Here is a 20,610-nt window from a genome sequence, read left to right as displayed (position 1 = left end):
AATGAATATTTTCAATTTGCTGAGTACATGCGCTTCAATTGCTTCTGACAGGAGAGTCTTCAACATGTGATTAAGCAAACTAGGCCTGTGTAACATTCAAACTAGTTTGTGCCCCAGAGCAAACCAGCACGTTATTGATGCAATCCAAACACTTCTTCATAGCCCTGATGAGTCTCTTTTATCATTTTATTACTTACAAGCACTCAAACAGGAAACCAAACATTGTGCTTCAAGCGACCCTGTTGGCCCTTTTACAAGCTGTTTCTCTCTCAAAGACAGGAAACAGAAAAAAAGAAAATACATTTTGTATTTTCTGTTTATTGGAAAGGAAAAGCAAAGATAAACATTTATAATGCACCATGATGGTAAAGCGCGGTCTGAAACACCTTGAAGCTGCACTCAGATAAAAACAACATCACGGCGTGCCTCAGGACCTCTTACCAGACCTTCAGGCTAACACAAAACCTCAGTCTTCAAACTGTAGGCAGGAAACTGATGGATAATGACACATTAACAACGAGTTTAAAAACATTTAACGTTAAAGAGCTACTTTGATGCATTTAATAAATAAACACCAATTCATTCCTTTCTTTACAGCGGGAAGCTATTTCTACAAAAGGTATACCACAGAGCACAGTGTATTCTCATTATACACTGTATACTAATGGATGTACAAGTATCACTCCCACCATCACATATTATGATTATGATTGTATCAGTCTTACCATAGCTGATACAAGATTCATGCTTTTATTTGAGGCATTGGTTACAAATTTAGACATTAAAAGATTCAGCTTTTTTTCCTAATAACACATCTGAAAATACATAAAATCTGCAGCAAGTTATTTGATTGAGCTAATAGTTCGGAATTACCAGATTAGAGACAAACAATGATTTGAACTAAATGTCAATGAAGCAAATCAGTAAAAAAAAAAAGTTTTTTCTTTGCAAATTGGATTAAAGCCATATATTTTCAACTAAAAATCTTCCATCACAATATTTATTAAAGATTTAGAAAGTATAAAGATTAGCAGATAAAGCTGTTCACTTGTTGATCGTTTTATTTAATATGAAAACATCTTGACATGAATTTTCCAGGAATAATTAACAGTCTGCAATCTGTGGTATTAACTTGTTTTCTTAATATTAGTTTACACAAACAGCAATAAGATGAAAATAAATATTGGAACACTTTTACTTATTGGACTGATACCAATATGCTAAAAAATTACTAACATAGGTCAAAACAGATGTTACTGCTGACGCATTGTGTATTTCTATTTAAAAATAAATAAATAAATAAAATAACTCCTCCAATGTGATTGCATTAAAAAAATTCAGCAAAGAAGAAAAGACAGTGAAGGCAGTAATGTGAAGACAAATCTTTGATGGCAGATGATGCCAAACAGGATGGTACAACCAGTTTTTGAGATAAATCACTATTTCACACAGTGCCAGGTTAGCATAGATACCCGTTATCCATTGCTAAGTAAAAATTCATATTTAAGACAAATTTTTGAATTTGCTCAAGCTATCTTTGAAATTAAAATTGTTTTGATGATCTGAGAACTTCAGCTGCATGTCGTAAGTGATTCCCCAGGTATTCCTACCTGATCTGTTTGAGTTCTCCCGCGAGGATCTGCAGGTAGTACAGGGCTCGTCCCACAGCAAGCACCACTTGTGTGTGATTGCAGGCAGCTACGCTGATGTTCTTGCCCTGCGGCTCTTTCCATTCACTAACCAAGGCCTTGCTGTCCTGGACCACCAAGCGCACAGAGCCTGATGTGATCTGAAGGGACACAGAGACCTTTTAGCAACAATAACTTGGCAGGAAAGAAAATTTAAGAGGAAATAAAGAGCAAAGCTTTTCTTGTGGAACTTAAGAATGAAATCTTTAAAAAGGAGAAAAAAAATGTAATAGAGTTGGACAGAGCAAAATAAACAGCTTTCTACTGATTGTCAAAGGAGATACTGAAACAATGTTTTAACAGAATTACCTGTATAGCAGATACACACTGAATGTTGAAAACAAGATAGAAGTGGAGTACAAACACACTGTTGTCTGATTTAATAGGAACTATCAGAATGTACTGTCCTTTATTGGAAAATTAGGCACTTAAATCTGACAGTTCATCAAAAATGGCTTTTATTAGACTGCTAATATAAGCAGTCTAATAAAAGACTGTAATATTGTGTCTTTTTATATGAAATATATGATAAGGAAACACTCATCTTTGTTTTTTTTTTAACAAACATGTTTATCAGTTGTTTATTTTCCCTCCAACTGTATCTGTAAAAGCTTGAGAATACAATGTCTGAGGCTAAAGCAAAACACATTTATTATTCTTAACTGTAATGATTTAAAAAGAGCCATGCAGCAATGAAGAGACAAAAACAAAAGAAAAGGAGCTACAGAGACCTCATTATTAGACTGCAGCAGGTACAGTGAGGAGTGGAACTATAAATGGAGATGTTGCGCTGTTTGAAAGGCCCGTATTACGGTTGTGTAATGAGATGTGAAAGTAGCATATATTTGATACAGGATGCTAAATAGAATCCTTGAAATCAGCTGCAGAAGACGGAGAACAAAATGGTTAGGGTTCTAAGGTTTGTTTTACTTTCCATGCAAAAATGAAAGAGCTTGTTTTAATTTCTATGAATGTTTAAGCTATCATATTTTTTTATTCATGTGATCTTTATATCCTGATGTTGTGTATCAGTATAGTCGCTAAATAAATTTGGAGTTTTATTTTAAGCAAAATTGGTGCCCTTATGAGAGTGTTTTAACACAATCCTGCTTTAAGCTACAAACTTTCATCTCCAGGCTCACATACTGAAAATAAAATGCTACACAAGCTATTTCTACATTGTACACTACTTTGCTTTTTTATTTATTAATTTATTTTTTACCATAACTTTTTAATTGGTAGAATGCATTAAATATGGCTGATTTTGCTGATATAAGGTAGCAAAACAATTTTGGGCAAGATTTGCCCTCGAGAACATTGAAAAGAACATGTTGGGCAATCTCCAACACTGTAATTAAGTGCCTTGCCAAAGAAATAACAACCTTTGATTTATTTTATTGGGAATTTTTCATGTTGCATATGAAATTTGCATTTTAATGTGATATGCCCAATCTAAGTAGCATATAATTAAAGTGGAGTCATGATGGATGGTGGAATTGTATTCAGTTCCCCTAGAGTCACTACTTGGTAGACTCAATTTTCTCCTCATTCTTTGAAAAATAACCTGAGATAGACTGGATGGACAGCTTTTATGAAAAGCAATTTACAAACCCGATAGTTTTGTATTTAGTTCTGGACATTGACTAGGCCATTCTAACTTTCAACTATTCTCTTATTTACACCAGGGATGGCCAACTTCAGTCCTCAATAGACATGGTCCTTTATGTTTTAGATAGGTCCCCGTCGCCCAACACAGTAGAATCCATGGTTGATATACTTCCTCTGTATTTTATCAAGTTTAATGAACCATTCATCTCACTCAAGTGTATGAAACCAGGGGTGAATCTAAATCACCCGATTTGCACCATTCCTTTGTGACTCTGGCTTTGTGGTTGCCGTCCTCCTGCAGAAAGAGCAGTCAGGCCAGGGATATTTTTCAACAACTTATTGCTTAATGTACAGTACAGACCAAACGTTTGGACACAACTGTGTGTCCAAACTTTTGGTCTGTACTCAATACAGACCAAAAGTTTGGACACACCTTCTCATTGAATTCATTGAATGAAATAATAATTCATTGAATTCAATGAGAAGGTGTGTCCAAATTCAATGAGAAGGTGTGTCCAAACTTTTGGTCTGAACTGAGTACAGACCAAAAGTTTGGACACACAGTTGTGTCCAAACATTTGGTCTGTACTGTACATGAATATGCTTTCATGATGCTGTTTGTTCTCTTACGTTTTATAATAAACCTTTACAGACCAGCTGTTTTCATACCAACACTAATTAGACAACTTATGAAGGGAAATAGTTGCTCCCTCTTTGTTGAGGCTGAACATTTATATTCAGCCTCTTTATGTTGAGGCTGAATATAAATGTATATTTGTTATATGTTAATTTGTGAGAACAGCTTCATATCACTTATAATCATCTTAACTTCACAAATATGAGGTATTTAGAGATGATTTATCAAAGATTTATGAAAGCCAGAACGTTACAAAACACAAAAAAGTTAAAGGAGTATGAATAGTTTTGCAAGAATGATGCTATAGTGATGATACTAATGGTTTACATCAAACTACCATCCTCCAAATCTCCTAAGAGAAAACAATGCAACCCAAGTTAGCAATGGTGATATAATGCCAAACGCAAAAGACTAGAGAGTCTTTGACAAACAAAAATGTGATGCTTTTCATCTGGAACAAAATAAATATGCAGCAAAACATCTCCACGATAGAAATATGTGTCACAAGCGCGACACATATCTCATTGTTGTTGCATTTATGACCAGTTCTGCTGTTAGTTCCACATTAACTTGTCTGAGCTCTGATTTGTCCCCTTTGAGGGGAGTACGTAGTCTTTTCTTGATACTCAGCAATGTTTAGAAGCTGTGCCTTTACATTCTGGGTCTTACAGAACATGCTGAGGAAGAAGGCACATTCAGCCTGCTTGAACCTGTTTACCAGAATAAACTGCACACTGTTTTTACAGCGAGGTTAATTAAAACAGCAAAGCTGGTGCAGGATGATGGACCAAAATAATGAGTTGCACCGATGCTAAAAGGCTGAAAAGGCCTGTAGAGTCAGGCATTATGCACATCATGCATTATAAACAATGCTTTCATGTTACATGAAATCATTTTATTTATAGTGTGGGGGACCAGTTGCTGGGGACTTTAGATCAAGGACCCCCCCTTCCATTAAAATGATTCTATTCTTGTTCCTATGAATATTTTGCTTTGTTTTGTTATTAAAAAGCACTGTGATTCATTGTCCATGTGAAGCTGTACATTCATATAGATGTTGATAACTATTCTGGCTGAGAGTGAAAGGAGTTTAGAAAAGCATCACTTTTGAACAGGCGCTTAGGGCAGCTTTGGGTCCTAAATGCTTGCTGTGTTGAAGAAGCCGAGTAGTAGATAGCAGCCTGAGTGTGACGCACGTTGGCTTATGGATGTTGTTCGTGTTTCGAGAAAAAAAGGAAAGTAAAGGAAATTTGCAACAACCGCATGTCTCGACATCACTTTTGTTTGAGTGTGCAACAATAGTTCATACAAAAGTACTGCTGTGCACACAGAATTTTATGTACTTATATATTTAAAAAGACAAATTTCTGCATCCCGTTGCGGTTGATTCATTATATTGCTGTAAACAAACTACTACACAAGTTTTCTGTTATTGTCAATGTGACAGCTAAAGGAAAAACAAAATATTTCTCATTCTGAAACTTTAAAGATGAATTTAAATGAAAATAAACTATCAAAATAGTTTACATTAGCCCTGAAGGACAGAGGTGTGAAACCACTTTTAAAACCTCAATAATATAAATAACTGCTTTCATTGCGAGGTAGTAGAAATCTTAACATTTTAGAATATTAAAGCATGAGCAGAGCTGTCACAAGGGCCTAAATATTTATTTGTTAGAATGGCCTGCAGGAATGATCTTCATAAAAAAAAAATACAGGTTTAAAGTTGAATTTAAATGAGGCACAATATTTATTACAGGCAAGTATAAAATGCATGAAATCTTTTTGCTGCCCTTATACTTTGGACTATCCAAACAAATCACTTAAAAATCTGATTCAGCATAGTGTTCATAAAATAATCAAAGATCACAATTAAATATACATATTTACAAATTAATTCTGGATTTTTGGGACGATTAAGTCGATTTTAAGTTGGAATGAGTAAAGATTGCAAATAAGATCAACAAACCTCTGGTTTTCAGATTTAAATATTTTAGGTAGTCAAAAATAGACTTTAATAGACAAACAAAAAAGAATCAGATATATACATGAGTCATTCCTTGATGACATATCACTTTGTGGTTCTAATCTTAAAGTCACATATTGCCTGGAGAAACTGAGTGGAAAATGGTTTTGGGATCGGATTTTAAATAAACTGCAGTAATAATCCACAGATCTTTAATAATTAAAGCCTCGTAGGAACAGTGACCACAGAGATGCTTTCACTAAGGCTTAATATTGATGGGATCAGCAATCTTAATGGTTGTTGTAATTTATATCGGAGGATATAAAGATCCAAAGTGCTTTGGCACAACTTCACCAACTTTTACTGCATGGAGAGAGAAAGAAACCTGGTGATGCAACTCCTGCAACACCTGAAGTACTAAGAAATTCAGTTATTACCATTGGAGTTTGAGCTTCTGCCTTTAAAAAATAGCATTGATCCATTAATGAAGATTTCAGTTTTTATTTAAATGTCCCAGAATATAAACTGTAAAATATTCCAACCTTATCAGCTCATATCTCTTAAAGATGCTTTAATGAGTCTTACTACCTCGGCCTCAACGAAAACACTGAAATCAGAAGGCTCTGCTTCATTTGTTTAACTATCCAGACTAAGTTTGACTGATTCTATTTATGTATTTGAATGCAAACAATGTAGGACTTTAAAATTCAGGATGGGTTACAAACCTGAATGAGTTGTTTGTGTGCAACATTTCCACAATAAAATGTCTGCTGGTTGTCCACAAAACCTGGCAGCTCGGTTTCCTCAACTTCCTCTCCGCTCAGCATCAACACTCTGGGAGAAAAAGAGGAGAAAAAAGTAACAATATACTAGATTTCTGCAATCAAACTTTATGCCATAAATATCCAGCAGGTTGCACAGTAGACCCTCACCTCGTCTGACCCACGAAAGACAGTACCAACATATCATCTGTCTCCCGGCCTGCCTCAGAGCGAAGTGGCCACAAACCTGGAGGGGAAGGATTCAAGGATAAAATGTAATTACAGCACCATTCTGCAGTGATCGAACTCAATCTTTAACTATTCTATCTGTTGGATGCAAACATTTTTGAAGATGAATCGGCTGCAGATTCTTCTCAGAGAGCAAATCAATAGGCAAGTAAATAATTGCCCCTCCTGGCAAAACAAGGGGGCAGGCCAGCAGCCGGGACTTTCGGGGCAGCTGGTGTCAATAAACAGCTGAAGCCTAACAAGTGCAGGCAGACCTTTTAGTGGTCTGTGTGTCTTGTTTAGGCATCAAACAAATCCTTAGAGAGGAACCTAATTTTGCAGGATTAAAAAGGTTGTTAAAACCCGACAGCATTTCTCCACTTGACAGTTTCCCCACAGCGGACGCCGGAGAGTTCTTCGGTTCACTAAATGGAAACAAATGTCGCCAAAACTTGACACTGGCAACCTTCCTGGCACTTTGAAAGCAACATGCCAAGACCTATGACATGCTTGCCATCTGCTCGGTCTCGGGTGCCAAGCTTGGATGAGCAAACAGCTGGCACCTTGGCTGATGGGGCAAACAGATGTGCAGGTTGAAGTACCTCTACTGGCGAGTCAGCGAAGGATTAAGGGCTTGATAAAGTCAGAACCTTAGAGGGAGCTGCTGTATGAGACAGAGGATTCAACAAACAGGAGACACAAACCTTTGATTCCCGGCAGGTCGATGCTGGCATGCTCGTGAATCCCAATGCCATTGCGGATGATCCGCAGAGAACCCTCCTTGAACGCTCCAGAGCATGTCACCAGCTGGAAACAATAGAGAGAGAGATAAAGTCACAGAATAACACCAGCTTGAGTTCTCCATTCTTAAATTCTAATGAAATCCATTCACTTTTTATGACAAAAGTGAAGATCGCAGGCTTTAATAACTGAGAATTAACTTAAAATGTGAGTGCTTGGTGACATTAGAAAGAAAGGCAAGTTAATGGATCAAATCACAAGCAATTAACTTCAACTTTAGTTAAAGTGAAAAATATTTCGGAAGCTGAAAGTCATTATTCTTTTTTCAGAAGATCTTAGTATTTTAAAATAATGATCTGTTTTTAATAAACAATAGGTCATTTCATGTGATTAGGAGCAGCTTACATTATATAAAGTAGTGATAGATTTTAAGTGTTTAATGATGCTACAACTTCAGCTAAACAAAAATGCCACAATTTAGTTTCTGAGAAAATGTAAATTTTACATTAGACCAATAAAAAACATTTTAAAAAGATAAACGTGGTCATGTTATGACCCCATAATGTCAAAAATGCATTTCTTGGGCTGCTAGTCAGATGTCCAAAGTCCTCTTTTTGCATTTAATTTGGAAATCAAGGCCTGATTGTTTAGAGGAAGAGTAGAGAGACACACAATCCAAGTTTTGGATTGTGTTTGAGGTCCAATGTGAAGCTTCTGATGATTTAGGGATCCATGCCATCTGTTGGTGTTGGTTGACTGTGATTTGTCACATCTAACGAATACCAGGAAGTTTCAACCGTCCCTCTGATGAAAAGCTTTATGTAGTAGGAGTTGGCACTTGCCCACGCTGACAAAATGTCAGAGAAACACTCTCCATCAGATTAATGTCATATATAAAATGCTTGGTTGTGAATTCATCATCATTGTCTTTTTCTTGGGTTTATTGGCAGTTGACAAACAACTATTTGGTGTGTATTACCTACTCCAACTGGTGAGGGGTAAGAGTCAGAGTGGTAATATAGTTCAGGTATACTTAAAATGATTATGATTATGTCAGTTTCTACAACAAAGGGGAGAATTATTTATGCTTGTATACTTCAATTTTAATACAGAACTCCATATTGAGGACAGGTATTCCTATAGTATTGTTTCATTTTCAGATATTTTACTGCTCAGAAATGTTTATGTATACACTATTAAAGTAATGTGTACCACCATACAGTTAAGATCTGCAGGAAAACTTTAAGAACTAAATAATATTTTGATTATTAATTGGTAATCCAATGAATTATTTGTATGCTACTTATTACTAAATCAATACTGAAGTATTTAAAGCAATTTTGAATCGAAACAGAATTGTAATCAAAATAATTAAAATTGAATTGTGAGGTTTTTAACAATACTCAACCCTTTGTGTAAGCCATGGTTGTTAAAATCCCACAGAGAATCTACATAATACGAGTTTAAGTTTTTAAATTTATTTTTTAAAATAAAATACTTTTATGAGGAGATTCCATATAATTGACAAAATCGTCAAAATTTTGCACTGAAACAAATTAAAATGCAACATGTCGCTCCAGATGCATATCCCGGTAGAAGAGCCGTCACCTATCTGCATTTCAGCAGCTCTGTGCTGAATCAGTTCACTGCAAAGCTTCTGAGACTGTCATTAAGAAACATGACAGCATTATGATCCAACACCACAGAGGTTAATAAATCTGCTTTTCTGTGCAGCCTGACTGCAGTGCGCCCGAATGTTATTTATTCATCTAGTCATGGTACACTAACAAGATTAACACCAGGCTCACATAATCTCACCCTGTACCACCTGCCACCCAACAATTTCATCTTGATGCAAACAGTCATGATGGACCTGGCAACCTCCCCAAACATGTTCTCAAATGCCCTGACAGTCAAATTCACTCTCAGGCGATGCCCAGGGCTCTGATAATCTTCTCAATTTTTTATTTCGCAAAAGCCAAATATTAAGCTGCACAACTGTGCCCATAATATTCTGATGGGACTACACGTTGAGCTGCTATGCTTTTTTTTTCTAAGAGAGGTCAAACTGCATTTTGTCTGGGAAATTGTGCCTCAGTCCTCTGCGTCTGTTTTTTTTCTCCCCATTAACAGTCTTGGAATGCGTGTGCATCAATTAACTGGGTAAAATGCTCAATGGATTTGCAGCAAATGGCAAATTAAAACAATTGGGACTAGATTTAGTTCTGGACCTCAACAGAATGAAATGAGACAGACAGTGTGTATGGATGAAAGCGGTACGTGGCTGATGGCGCACTCGTCTCTGCCCAGAGACTGCTGCCTTTGGAAGCGGATCCAGTGCCCTGAAGCCTGGAGTCGAACCCTGCCAACAAAACCTTCTGCACAGCATCTCTGTTTCCCTTTTCCCTATATTCCACTGCTTCACCAAGTCTACACAAAGTAAGACAAATGATCAAATAAGAAACCTGTTTTTGCAAAACTATGAAATCTTGATGGGAATATATTATGGTCACGCCAAAGGCTCACACAATTCTTTAGTTTGTGGTTGCATATAAAGAATGGACTGGATTTTTGATGTAGCAAAAAAAGTGCAGACAAAAAAAAACATATACCTGCATTTTAAATGTGACATTAAAATTCAATCCGGGTTAGCCTGGCTTATTTTCACAAAACACACGTTTGACATTTACTCAAGGTAAACCGAAATGGGGAATGGTTAGAATACATGCAGATGACTAATATGAGGTCTTTAAAGTTACAAAGAGTATTGGAAATACCGAAGGAAAAGATCTAAACAACAATCTGCCTTTTGCAAATTGAACATGAAGAGCAATTGAGGTTTGTGTACTCGAGAAGCATTTTAACATTGAAAATAACCGCAATCCAAGGAAATAATAGCTGACCCAGCTTGGATGCCACAACACTAGATGAATATTAATGCAGTGCACCAAAATCAAGATACAAGACCCTGAAGGAGATGAGAACAAGGGAAGTTACAAAGTCTTGACTTTAAGATGAAAGAAACACAAAGACAGAATGAACCAAAATAAAGAAGATCTGGACATTTACCTGGCCCTGACCCTGTCTCTCCAGGTCCACCACACACATATCCACAATGGGCCCCAGGTTGGTGAACGTCTCCATTACTGTGACGTAGGAGCCCTGCTCATTGCTGTCCACGTTAAGCTGCAGGAAACAAACAGTTCTCTTCACAAGCAGGAACAGAAGATAAATGGTGTCATTTTTTACTAAGTTGGCAACACTGGAAGTCTGAAAATAAAATATAGTAAACTTCAAATGAAAGACTAAAGGTGTAAATGTTTAAACAAGGCATAAAATTCAAAAATATACTAAATATATATTTTAAAGTTTTCAAGGACTGATCTGGGATCTAAGAGTTGGGGGATTTGGTCTGGGCCAACCTGTGTGTAGGCGAGATTAAAGCTGTGAATTGTGGGTTCGTGTTCAGACTTTATGCAACTTTATCTGTGCTGCTTTTGTCCGGTTTAAGCACATTAAACTTCAATGGGCATTTAAACCAGACAAATTGAAATTTATTGAAATCTATAGTGTCTTATGTATTTGTTTATATTTTTGTGACATGCAATGAATGCAGAATTTAGATAAGAAAATAACTGAACCAAAAAATTGCTTCTGATTTTGGTGGGAAATTTGCTTCATTAGCAGTCTTAACCCTAATGTTTCAATAAACTTAGCGATAGATGAATGGATGGATGAAAACCCGACTTTGTTTTCTTCCTGCTTACCTTCACAAGTTGGGAGTCTCCCAATCTGGATCCAACAAACACCACACCATTGTCCAGGTAGGTCAAACACTCAGCTATAGAGGTCTGCCAGCAATGAGAGACATACATACAATTCTATGTTAGATCAAGCCAAAACTATACTACTCATAAGTTTTGCTTTCCACAATTTCATTGTCAAAACCACAAAAGAAAAAACACACTTCACATTCAATTCAATAATACTTTATTTATCCCAATGGAAACTAAATGTTGTCCTTACTCCTAACATCCAAGTATCTTCAGACTTCAGTCATTCTGGATGGTGATGCTTTAGTCGAGAAGGATTTCCAGTAGTTGTCAGTCTTGCAATAAATCTGGACAAGCCTCTGACTGAAGACTGTTGTTGTATGACAATCTCAAGACTGTTCTGACATCCTAACAGCTCAATTTTCAAGCAATAGATAATATTTCACAGTAATTTTTAGTGAATGACACCATCACTAAAAGACATACAGTGGTTAGCAACACTGCTAATCTGCCTCATTTGCTTTCAGCGCTCCTCTTTAAATTTCTCTCTGGTTATATGATTAGAAAGTCGGGCAGAACGAGACATTGGAGTTGGGGATATGATAGCTCATTATGTTCAATGAAAAAGATGGATGAAAACCAGTTTTAACTTCATGTGTTATAAATAAGAATACACCTGAAGCATCTTAATTTTAAGTTTATATGAAATGGGCTTATATAGAAAGACTGAAAAATGTTTGTAGAAAAGATCTGCTATCCAACTAGCCAACAGAAAGGTGAGTTCAGTTAATGTATACAAAAACATGTCTGCTGTAATTAGAATATGAACTTAAGTGCAAGTTAACTGTTTACCTAATGTAGAATTAGGAAAACAATTACTATTTTCATTTCATTTTCTGGCATGAGAAAAAAAAAAACAGAACTGGTTTTGCAGTTTGTTTGGCAAACTCATTTACTGAGCATAAAACATGCATAATGTTATTGATGCAAAAATATCTGAAGACTTATCTGTTCGTCATTCCAATCAAAAGCTGCTCATGTCTGTCCAATCTAGCTTGCAGTTCTACATTTTTGTTTTTTGGAAAAGCAATCCATCTCTTGCTGAACACTCAGTCTGCTTGATTGCTTCTGCATCACTCAGAACAAGAAACGAGGGTTTTCGCCTCTCCAAACTCACAAGAAGGTCATTGCAAGAAGAGTGCTACACATTAAAAGCTGTATATTTCAAACCTCGGATGAGCTTTGAGCACGATATTAAAATAGTCATCGTCTAAAACCTCCCTTAAGTGATAATTGACAGTTTGGTAAAAGACACACAGAGCAGGCTTATTTTTTTTCCCCTCATCTTCCGTATACCCAGCTAATGGCATACCCATTAGCTGCTCATACGGCTAATACCATTAAAGAGTCAATCGTAACAAAAACCGGGTAGATAAATAGTTGGAATAAAACCCAGAAGAGGAAAAACAAAAATCAACAAGCAAGATAATGGATGACCGAAACAGCTAGAGAAGCAAATGGGGGAAATGCCAGAGGACAGTCAGGTGGATAAACAGAGTGAAGACAAACTGAGATAAGGAGGCAGGGTGGAGAAGATAAATGAGCACCTCTCCCAGAAGCTCTACATGCAGGTCCTTCAGAGCCACGGTGCCGTCCATTAGCTCCTCCTTCTCCAGGAGCAGCATGAACAGACGACCCTCCATGTCTCCCAGCAGGTAGCGCGACCCATTGGGGTCCACCCGGTTGTGGCAAACAATGGTACTTTGCTGCAAGGAAAAGAGCAGAATTCAAAGAAATATTTCAAAAAGAAAATGAAGGGTTCATAGTCGTTTTAAGGAAAATGAATGAATTCACATTAAGTTAACCTGTAAAGGGCAGAAATTATATATAAAACAGAGCATAAAAGATTGCTTCAGGGTTCATCTTCGAAGCCACATTTATAGGCAGTACTGTAAAAATGCCTAAAAAGCCTCAATTCAAGTTCTTTCATTGTAGTAGGATAATCTCAGAATGCCAAATTTAGAAAAATGTGATCTTTAACTTGAGTTCATTTGTAGAGCAGGCCATGCCTTTAAAATCAAGTTTATTTCAGCAACAATACAATACATTAACCAACTATGATACATGAAACAAACATAACATTTTGTGATATACCATCATCAAAATAATATATATCAAATATAATTATCAATTTTCCAGCTATTATAAATTAAAACACTAAGCAGGTGAATTTTTAGCCTTGTTTTAAAAGATTGAACTTTAGGGGAGCCCACCAGTGATTTCTGTTTTAAGTAAGGATAGAAACATGCTAACAGCTGTCACAAGTAATACTGCTCTGAGGACTAGTATTTATCCTTTCATATCCAACATTGAGGAGGATAGCAAGGGTTAACAATCCTCCATGCTCACTGTTACCAAACAACAGCAAGGAGGAGCATCCTCAGGTCACCATGTCTCCATAACAACCATTAGATGGTGTCTACATGGAAAGATTAATCATCTTATTACAAAGAATTCTGACACAAAAGAGCATTTTGAGTCATGCCCTCTGAAACAGAAATCATTTCCATATATGGGTGATGACAATAACTATAGTTACAAATGTGTCTTAGGTTTATTAGCCGGATGGTAAAAATTTTCCAAATGCTCTTTACTCTGTAAATTATTGTGAAATCCCACATGTGTTTTGTTTTTTGCTCTGGGTCAACAGAATTAATTTTGATACATATCAGGAACAGCAACACAAGCTCACAACATTATTATTGTAATCAGCATTATTATCATGGTTACAGGTGGTTTTGGTGTGGATGGGTCTTTAGATACCAAATCTGTTTTCTCAACAGTCACACCACACAGAGAGTACAGAGGAGGAATTTTAAATAGTTTTTACCTCGGCCAGCTTTGGGATTGTTTGGAACTAGTGTCGAAACTGACAGGAACAAAACATAGGGAGTGGTTTGTTTGTGTTCAGCGGGACATGACTGCACACAGATACTAAAGACTCTGCCAGCCTTTCTGACAGCACTTCAGATACTCTTTCTTTAGCGCTGCTAAACCAAAAGACTACTCCATGAGGTCATTCCTGCCCAACGTACTACAATGTAACAACAGTCTCCTTTTTTTAATGAAACCATTTCTATTTTAGAAATACTTCTTTCTTTTGTAATAATCTAAATTCCCTTAGGGAATCACCAAAGTACATTGCAGTTAAATTGTTTTTTCTTAAATACTAGCTGTATCAGATTTTATACTTTAGTTTTAAAAATAGTTCTAAATTCAAATTGGAGTACAAGAAAGAAAGCGACCAGTTCAGAACTGCACAACTGTAAAGAAAATGAAGAAACAGTAATAGTTATTTAAATACTGCCAACCACATACAGAATTTGAATACAAATGTACTCAATTGTAGAACTTCCTCTACTGATCTGATAGTTTTACCAATTCAAAATATTCCCAAAAACTCTGCAGAGGACTTGTTCATCTGATTCAATGTTGAATCCCTTTCTAAGAGAGAAACAACTTTTCCATTGTGGTCATCCTCTCACCATCTTTAAAACTACAACATTTGGCTTGTTGACAACAGCATGAGACATTTTAAAGACCACAAAGTACCTTTAGTGCCCTCTGCAGGACAAGGTATGCAATACTACTGCACATAAAGAGAGGTGCATTTCTACCAATTAGAATATTAACACAATGTTAATAAATTACAAGCAGTTCAAATCAAAGTGGTACTTGTGCTCATACTGTGCATGCTTTACACACTCAATGACATATTTTAGGCATCTGGTTGTATTATCTTTTAAGATCATGGGATCAAGCAAATAAAAATCCAACATTTAGTTTAAATATTACATGAGGCTAATCAAAAGCTTTTTTGTTGTTGTTGTTTTTTTTAAACAATGTCCATGTATTGTACAGTATATACTCAGTACTTGGTCAGGGCACATTTTGTATGAATTACATCCTCAATGCAGAAGGTATGGATGTGATCAGTCTGCAGCACTGCTGAGGTGTTAAGAAATGGTTGCTTGAAACAGCTTACAGCTTGAAACAGCTTGAAAGAGTGTTAGCAGGGGGCTAGCACAAAGTGCTCTAAAATGTCCTGGTAGATGGATTTCCTCACTTTCAACTTGACAGAACACAGTGGACCAACACCAGACATGGCCTGCCTTCCGAATCAAATCGTTACCAAATTTCCACTCCTTTTCTTCCTAACCCTGACAAGACGCTTCTACACATCTCTTCTGCAACTCCAGTTGCAGTCAGTCCTTGTTTACTTCCACAAATTCTTGAATTCACCATATTTTTTTGTCCCAGTTGTGTGTGCATCTTTTTTTTTCCTACAACACTTTTTCCTTCCACTCAACTTTTTATTGTTAGGCTTATAAGTTTAACTTATTGAATTGAAGTACTAAAATTTATTGATATCAAAATCATATCATATATAGCAATGTTTTTGCTCAAGAAAGCATTTGAGAATGCTGAAAAAATTTACTTAAAATTTTATTAAAATCTACAGTGGTCCCAAAGAGGATTTTGAAACAAATTTAAATTTCCCTTACAAAAACAATAATAACGAGAGATTGATCCTCTTTTCAGAAGAGGATATTACTGTTTCACTCTCTGCTTTACAAGCCGAGACAATTTCTCCTTTACCTGCATGTAGAATTGTTAACTTACATTATTATGCTGAAACGTACTGTTTCGACATGAGCGTCAGAGGTTTTCAAACCTTTGATGCTCATCTTGGCTGAATCAAAGTTAAACGCCTCATGTATAATTGACTGCATCATGTAAATTTGGCAGACATTCCTTCTCCGTTTTTCACCTTGGGGCTCCAGGACAACATTTTATAATTACCTGGCAAGAAGTGTAGTTTCAGTCAACTCCAATGATTACAAGAAAAAAAAAACATTCACACCTTTTCAACATTTAAAAATAAACTGACAAGTCAAATTTACCCCTAAACCTCCTGCAAAATGAAGCTCTGTCAACACGTGTAGCAGCTGGAAAATCCCAGCGGCTGCTGGATGCTTTTAAAGATAGAAAATACCAGCAGGATGCCAATTTGAGATCATGAAAGAACAGATGGATCAGATGGGTCTGAAGCATCAGTCCTGCCCCCCTGGCCCCTTTTGTTCCTGCTGAAACCTTCCTAAAAAAACATTTAAATACCAGGCCAAAAAAACCCCAAAAAACTAAACAAAAAAAACCCACTCTAAATAGCTGCTTTGCGTGTTTAAATTACATTTCTTGACACATTATGATAAAATAAACAAGCAGATCCCTGAAATAATTCCTGTAAGCTGCTGAGACAAGAAGCAATTTTTTTCTCAAAATGTCAAATGTGAGAATCACAGAAAGGCTGGCGCTGCATGAATAAGCCTTCAAAGAGGCACAAACGCCCTCCACTCCTAAGTCAGACTGATAAGTTACTAAGCAGCAGAGCCAAAGGCCTCGACACAAAGACACAGGAGGATAACAGCTGCGTAACTCCAAATTAGAGGCTTCTACATCAGAAGAATTTAAATGTTCTTTCCAAAATTTATGAAACCCTGGCACTCCAGCACACAAAGAGAACAGCCTCTAATTATAGAAGCAAGCGGCTGCTGAAGAGCTCCTCTGGGCATTGAGAATGTGTTCCGAGTGCTATAGACTGCAAGTTAATCTTAAGAACACTAAAACCAGTGCGGGAAGTGGAAGTTATCTGTAAGGAACTGCCTCTGGATGGAATTTAACACCAATTACCATATTCTTAATGAGTAAACATATTCACTACAGGCAAAGACACAAGAATATGTCCAAATGATACACAAACACATCAGATAATTCTGATAGATACAGTTTCCCACTATAAGCTATGAACATATGAATCTGTTATACAAAGACAACACAACAGATTTCAGACATGTTTTTGCCTTGGATGTAATATCAACCCTATTTTTATTAATAAAGTGTAGCTAAGGTTTCAGTCAGAATAACTGATTATGCCTTAGAGGAATCAAATAACTAAAATTATATTTCAAGTATCAAACAGCTTCCTCTGCAGATGGATTTAATAAGATTTTATTTTGTTTTTCCTCCAGTCTGCAGGAAGAAAGCACAACACTGCTCCCAGTACTGTGAAACTCTGTTATTTTTTATTTAATTTCTATTATAAAATGTCATCTAGAGTCATTTATTTATCTGGTAGTGCAGAGCAGAAAAAAAGTCAGATGTAAAACATTTAGCAGGTTTATAATGAACACTTTGATGAAAACAGAACATTTTGATGCTTTCTACCTTGATTGTTGGTGGGGCAATGGCCAGGTATTTGTCCCCATTGTGGTAGGTGATTGACTCTTGTCCTATGATTATAGCGCCACCAAATGGCTCCGGCACTAAAACACAAGCACAAACGGTAAAGGAATTATTGCTAAATTCCAGCATTTGCACAGAATTTTTCATAAAAAATTTAGAACGTTTCCAAACGCAGATGTTCTGGATTTTTTTGTCAATTTGCAGCCCATTTATGATTATATTTAGAACACAAACACCTAGGATTTAAACATGTAAACTGCAAATGCCAGAATCCTCCCCCAAGAACTTTAAATAAAGAAAGAAAGAAATGAGACTGGAATTAACGTGTCTTACTTTACTTAAGCATCTGCAAACACATGAACGCACTTGGTTATAACGCAGTTTCACCCAAATGAAAAATAGAAATACACAAATGACAATAGTCTGAGCTGCTCATAATTCAATTTGGTTTCCTTCCAAAAGGAATACAAGGCACATAAGAAATAAATGTGCTGCACAATCATTGATCACAATTTATGCATCAAAACATGATTCTCTGACCATTATCTGATTTATATTAACTTCACAAAAGTGCATTAAAGTACAGATTGTTGATTCATGTATTTATTAAGTAAAATGTTTTAGACTGTGATTAGGGATGCTCAATCAGATTTTTTGCCACTGATTCTGATCACCCATGACTGCCGATAACTGCTGATCATCTGGATTGGTTGTTAATTTTTTGCGTTAGGTATAAATGCTACTGTGTGATCTGGCACTAAAAAATGATCTGGTAATAAATTCAACTAATTTAGACATAAACATGCAAAATATTTGCATAGAATACACCAGATGTTAAGTTAAAAGGACAACTGAAAAACCTGCAATCAGTAAAATTGTATTTAACAATAAGCTTCTTAGTACCATAAATTATACATGAGTCAAATAAATCGCATAACACTGCCTATATCAAATAATGTCAAGAAAAATGAAAACATTCATTCACAGTCAAATGCAGGTTGCATCACGATAAACAATCCTGAGTTACTGAATCAAAACTTCCTGAGAGCATGGCTAGGTGATTAATGCTGGTTCTGATTGGATGTTTCTAACTGAGCTGAGTAATTCTCCAGAACACAGGAAGGAGGTAGAGGAGATAGATTTTTTTTCAGAGATTATCTGATTAGCAAAAGTTTTAATACATATGTAAAATATGATTTTGTTGTTTTAGTTATATGCTGCAGCTTTAAGCAGAGGTTCGATGTGAGAGTGGAGCAGAAACGGCGCTCCGTCTGTGAAATATTACTACCAGTAAAGCGTAGCGCTGGTCGAACAGTGAGAACAGAACCAGTGACTTACACTGCTAGCTCGTTGATTTAAATTATTTTTCAGGTTATTTGTTTAGCTTTCTGACCATCATGCTCATCCGGGTGAGTGTTGGTAGTTGTACGCTGCTTTATCTGCTGTCTGATCGCTCCGGATGTCTTTTTGTCCTACAGTGAGCCTCGATATAACCATACTCTGTCAAGTACTTTTTTCCGTCAAGTAGTTTTTTAAATGTCATTCTAGACTCGTTGTATTGATGCATTTTGACGTGCTTCCCTCCCCATTCAGTCTCACAGCATTAAAGTTCCTCACCACATTGCTTATCATTTCTTGCTGCATGCTTGTGCAGTGTGAAGGAAAGAAGAAATTAGCTGCACACGCAGGCTGTGAAGTGAGATACAGGTGACAGGCAACATGAGACAGTGATCACCGATCATACACTTTTTCATGGAACTCGGCTGATTATGATCGGTGGCCGATCAATCGGCATACCTCTAGCTGTGATGCATTTTATCACATGAAAAGGAAAACAACAACTAAGCTTTGCAGTATTTGACCAGCTAATCACTGGTCACTTACAATTAAGGGAAAACTGGCAACTTCCATTGTTTCTCATGAAACCAACTCATTGACACAATTTCAGACATTTCATTAAACAAATATAAAAGGAAGCTATGCTCACATTTAACCACTAATAGCTCTTTTCCCTCATTTCATTTGGATAGAATTTTCTGTTTTAATGATTTAAGCTTGAAGAAAATGAAACATGAAATCAAGCCAACTTGCAGTTCTGATTTACCTGGAATAACCATGGATGCTTCAGCCTCGACATTCTCCTGTTTCCAGGGGCCCTTGTTGAACTCCTTCTCTCTCAGAGAAACTTCGTACGTCTTTACATGACGTCCTTGAGGGTCCTAAGACAAACAGGAATGGTTAGACTAAAGTAGGACACAAAAAGTTCATGCCACTAAACTGATGATTAAAGCAGTCAATATTGTCCAGTAATGTTTAAGGAAATGGAAAAGTTGTTCAAGTTGTAGTTTCAAAATGAAGGAAGGAGGTTTGAGATTGGGGACAAAGTCTGGAAATCCAAATATTTTGACATGCTCCTTTTTCTGTTTCTATCCTAATCCAGGCATAAAAAAGACTTAAACAAATTGTTTTCCACACTGTGTAGGAAGCCTGAGCTACTGCTTGGAGCTGCAGCCTTTAAAAGATTTCACCACTTAGAACATCACTATAAATAGTAAGCACAGTTAGGTTTCTGGAGGTTGATATCTTGTTATTTTACACGTGAAGAGAGAACAGTAATTTGTCGTGTTAAACCATTACTATCTTTTCACACTTGAAATATCATCACCTAAATCTGTGATGACTATTACACTAATTCAAGGAGTACAAAAACATAGTAACATTTCTAATCAGCTGACATAAACTAAGAATCACTAGAATGACAATAATTCTGAAGTCTATTGTGACTATGGTGATAATTTTTTTATTCAATTTGCAATAGTGTCTGCTTGAAAAGACACTTCAGGAACATGATGTGTCGGTACGTTCATGTACCGTCTGATACCAAAACAAACCACTGTGACCCCTG

The 20,610-nt window shown here is 36.4% G+C and overlaps 1 protein-coding gene across 1 annotated transcript in view; it reads right to left on the bottom strand.

Moving 5' to 3' along the window:
- ddb1 (damage-specific DNA binding protein 1) overlaps window positions 1–20,610 on the bottom strand; it is a 47,863-nt gene that overhangs the window by 24,433 nt on the left and 2,820 nt on the right. The window contains exons 5-13 of the mRNA XM_032560583.1: window positions 19,810–19,924; window positions 17,688–17,785; window positions 13,010–13,168; window positions 11,397–11,480; window positions 10,699–10,815; window positions 7,593–7,695; window positions 6,832–6,907; window positions 6,625–6,733; window positions 1,611–1,789 (exon numbers count right to left, since the gene is read on the bottom strand). Of these exons, the coding sequence (XP_032416474.1) occupies window positions 1,611–1,789; window positions 6,625–6,733; window positions 6,832–6,907; window positions 7,593–7,695; window positions 10,699–10,815; window positions 11,397–11,480; window positions 13,010–13,168; window positions 17,688–17,785; window positions 19,810–19,924 (1,040 nt within the window). The remainder of the gene's footprint in view (window positions 1–1,610; window positions 1,790–6,624; window positions 6,734–6,831; window positions 6,908–7,592; window positions 7,696–10,698; window positions 10,816–11,396; window positions 11,481–13,009; window positions 13,169–17,687; window positions 17,786–19,809; window positions 19,925–20,610) is intronic.

Source organism: Xiphophorus hellerii, chromosome 4 (assembly GCF_003331165.1).
Source record: "Xiphophorus hellerii strain 12219 chromosome 4, Xiphophorus_hellerii-4.1, whole genome shotgun sequence".
Classification (NCBI taxonomy): Eukaryota; Metazoa; Chordata; class Actinopteri; order Cyprinodontiformes; family Poeciliidae; genus Xiphophorus; species Xiphophorus hellerii.
Note: the sequence above shows the minus strand (reverse complement) of the source record. Positions and strands in the feature narration are given on the sequence as shown.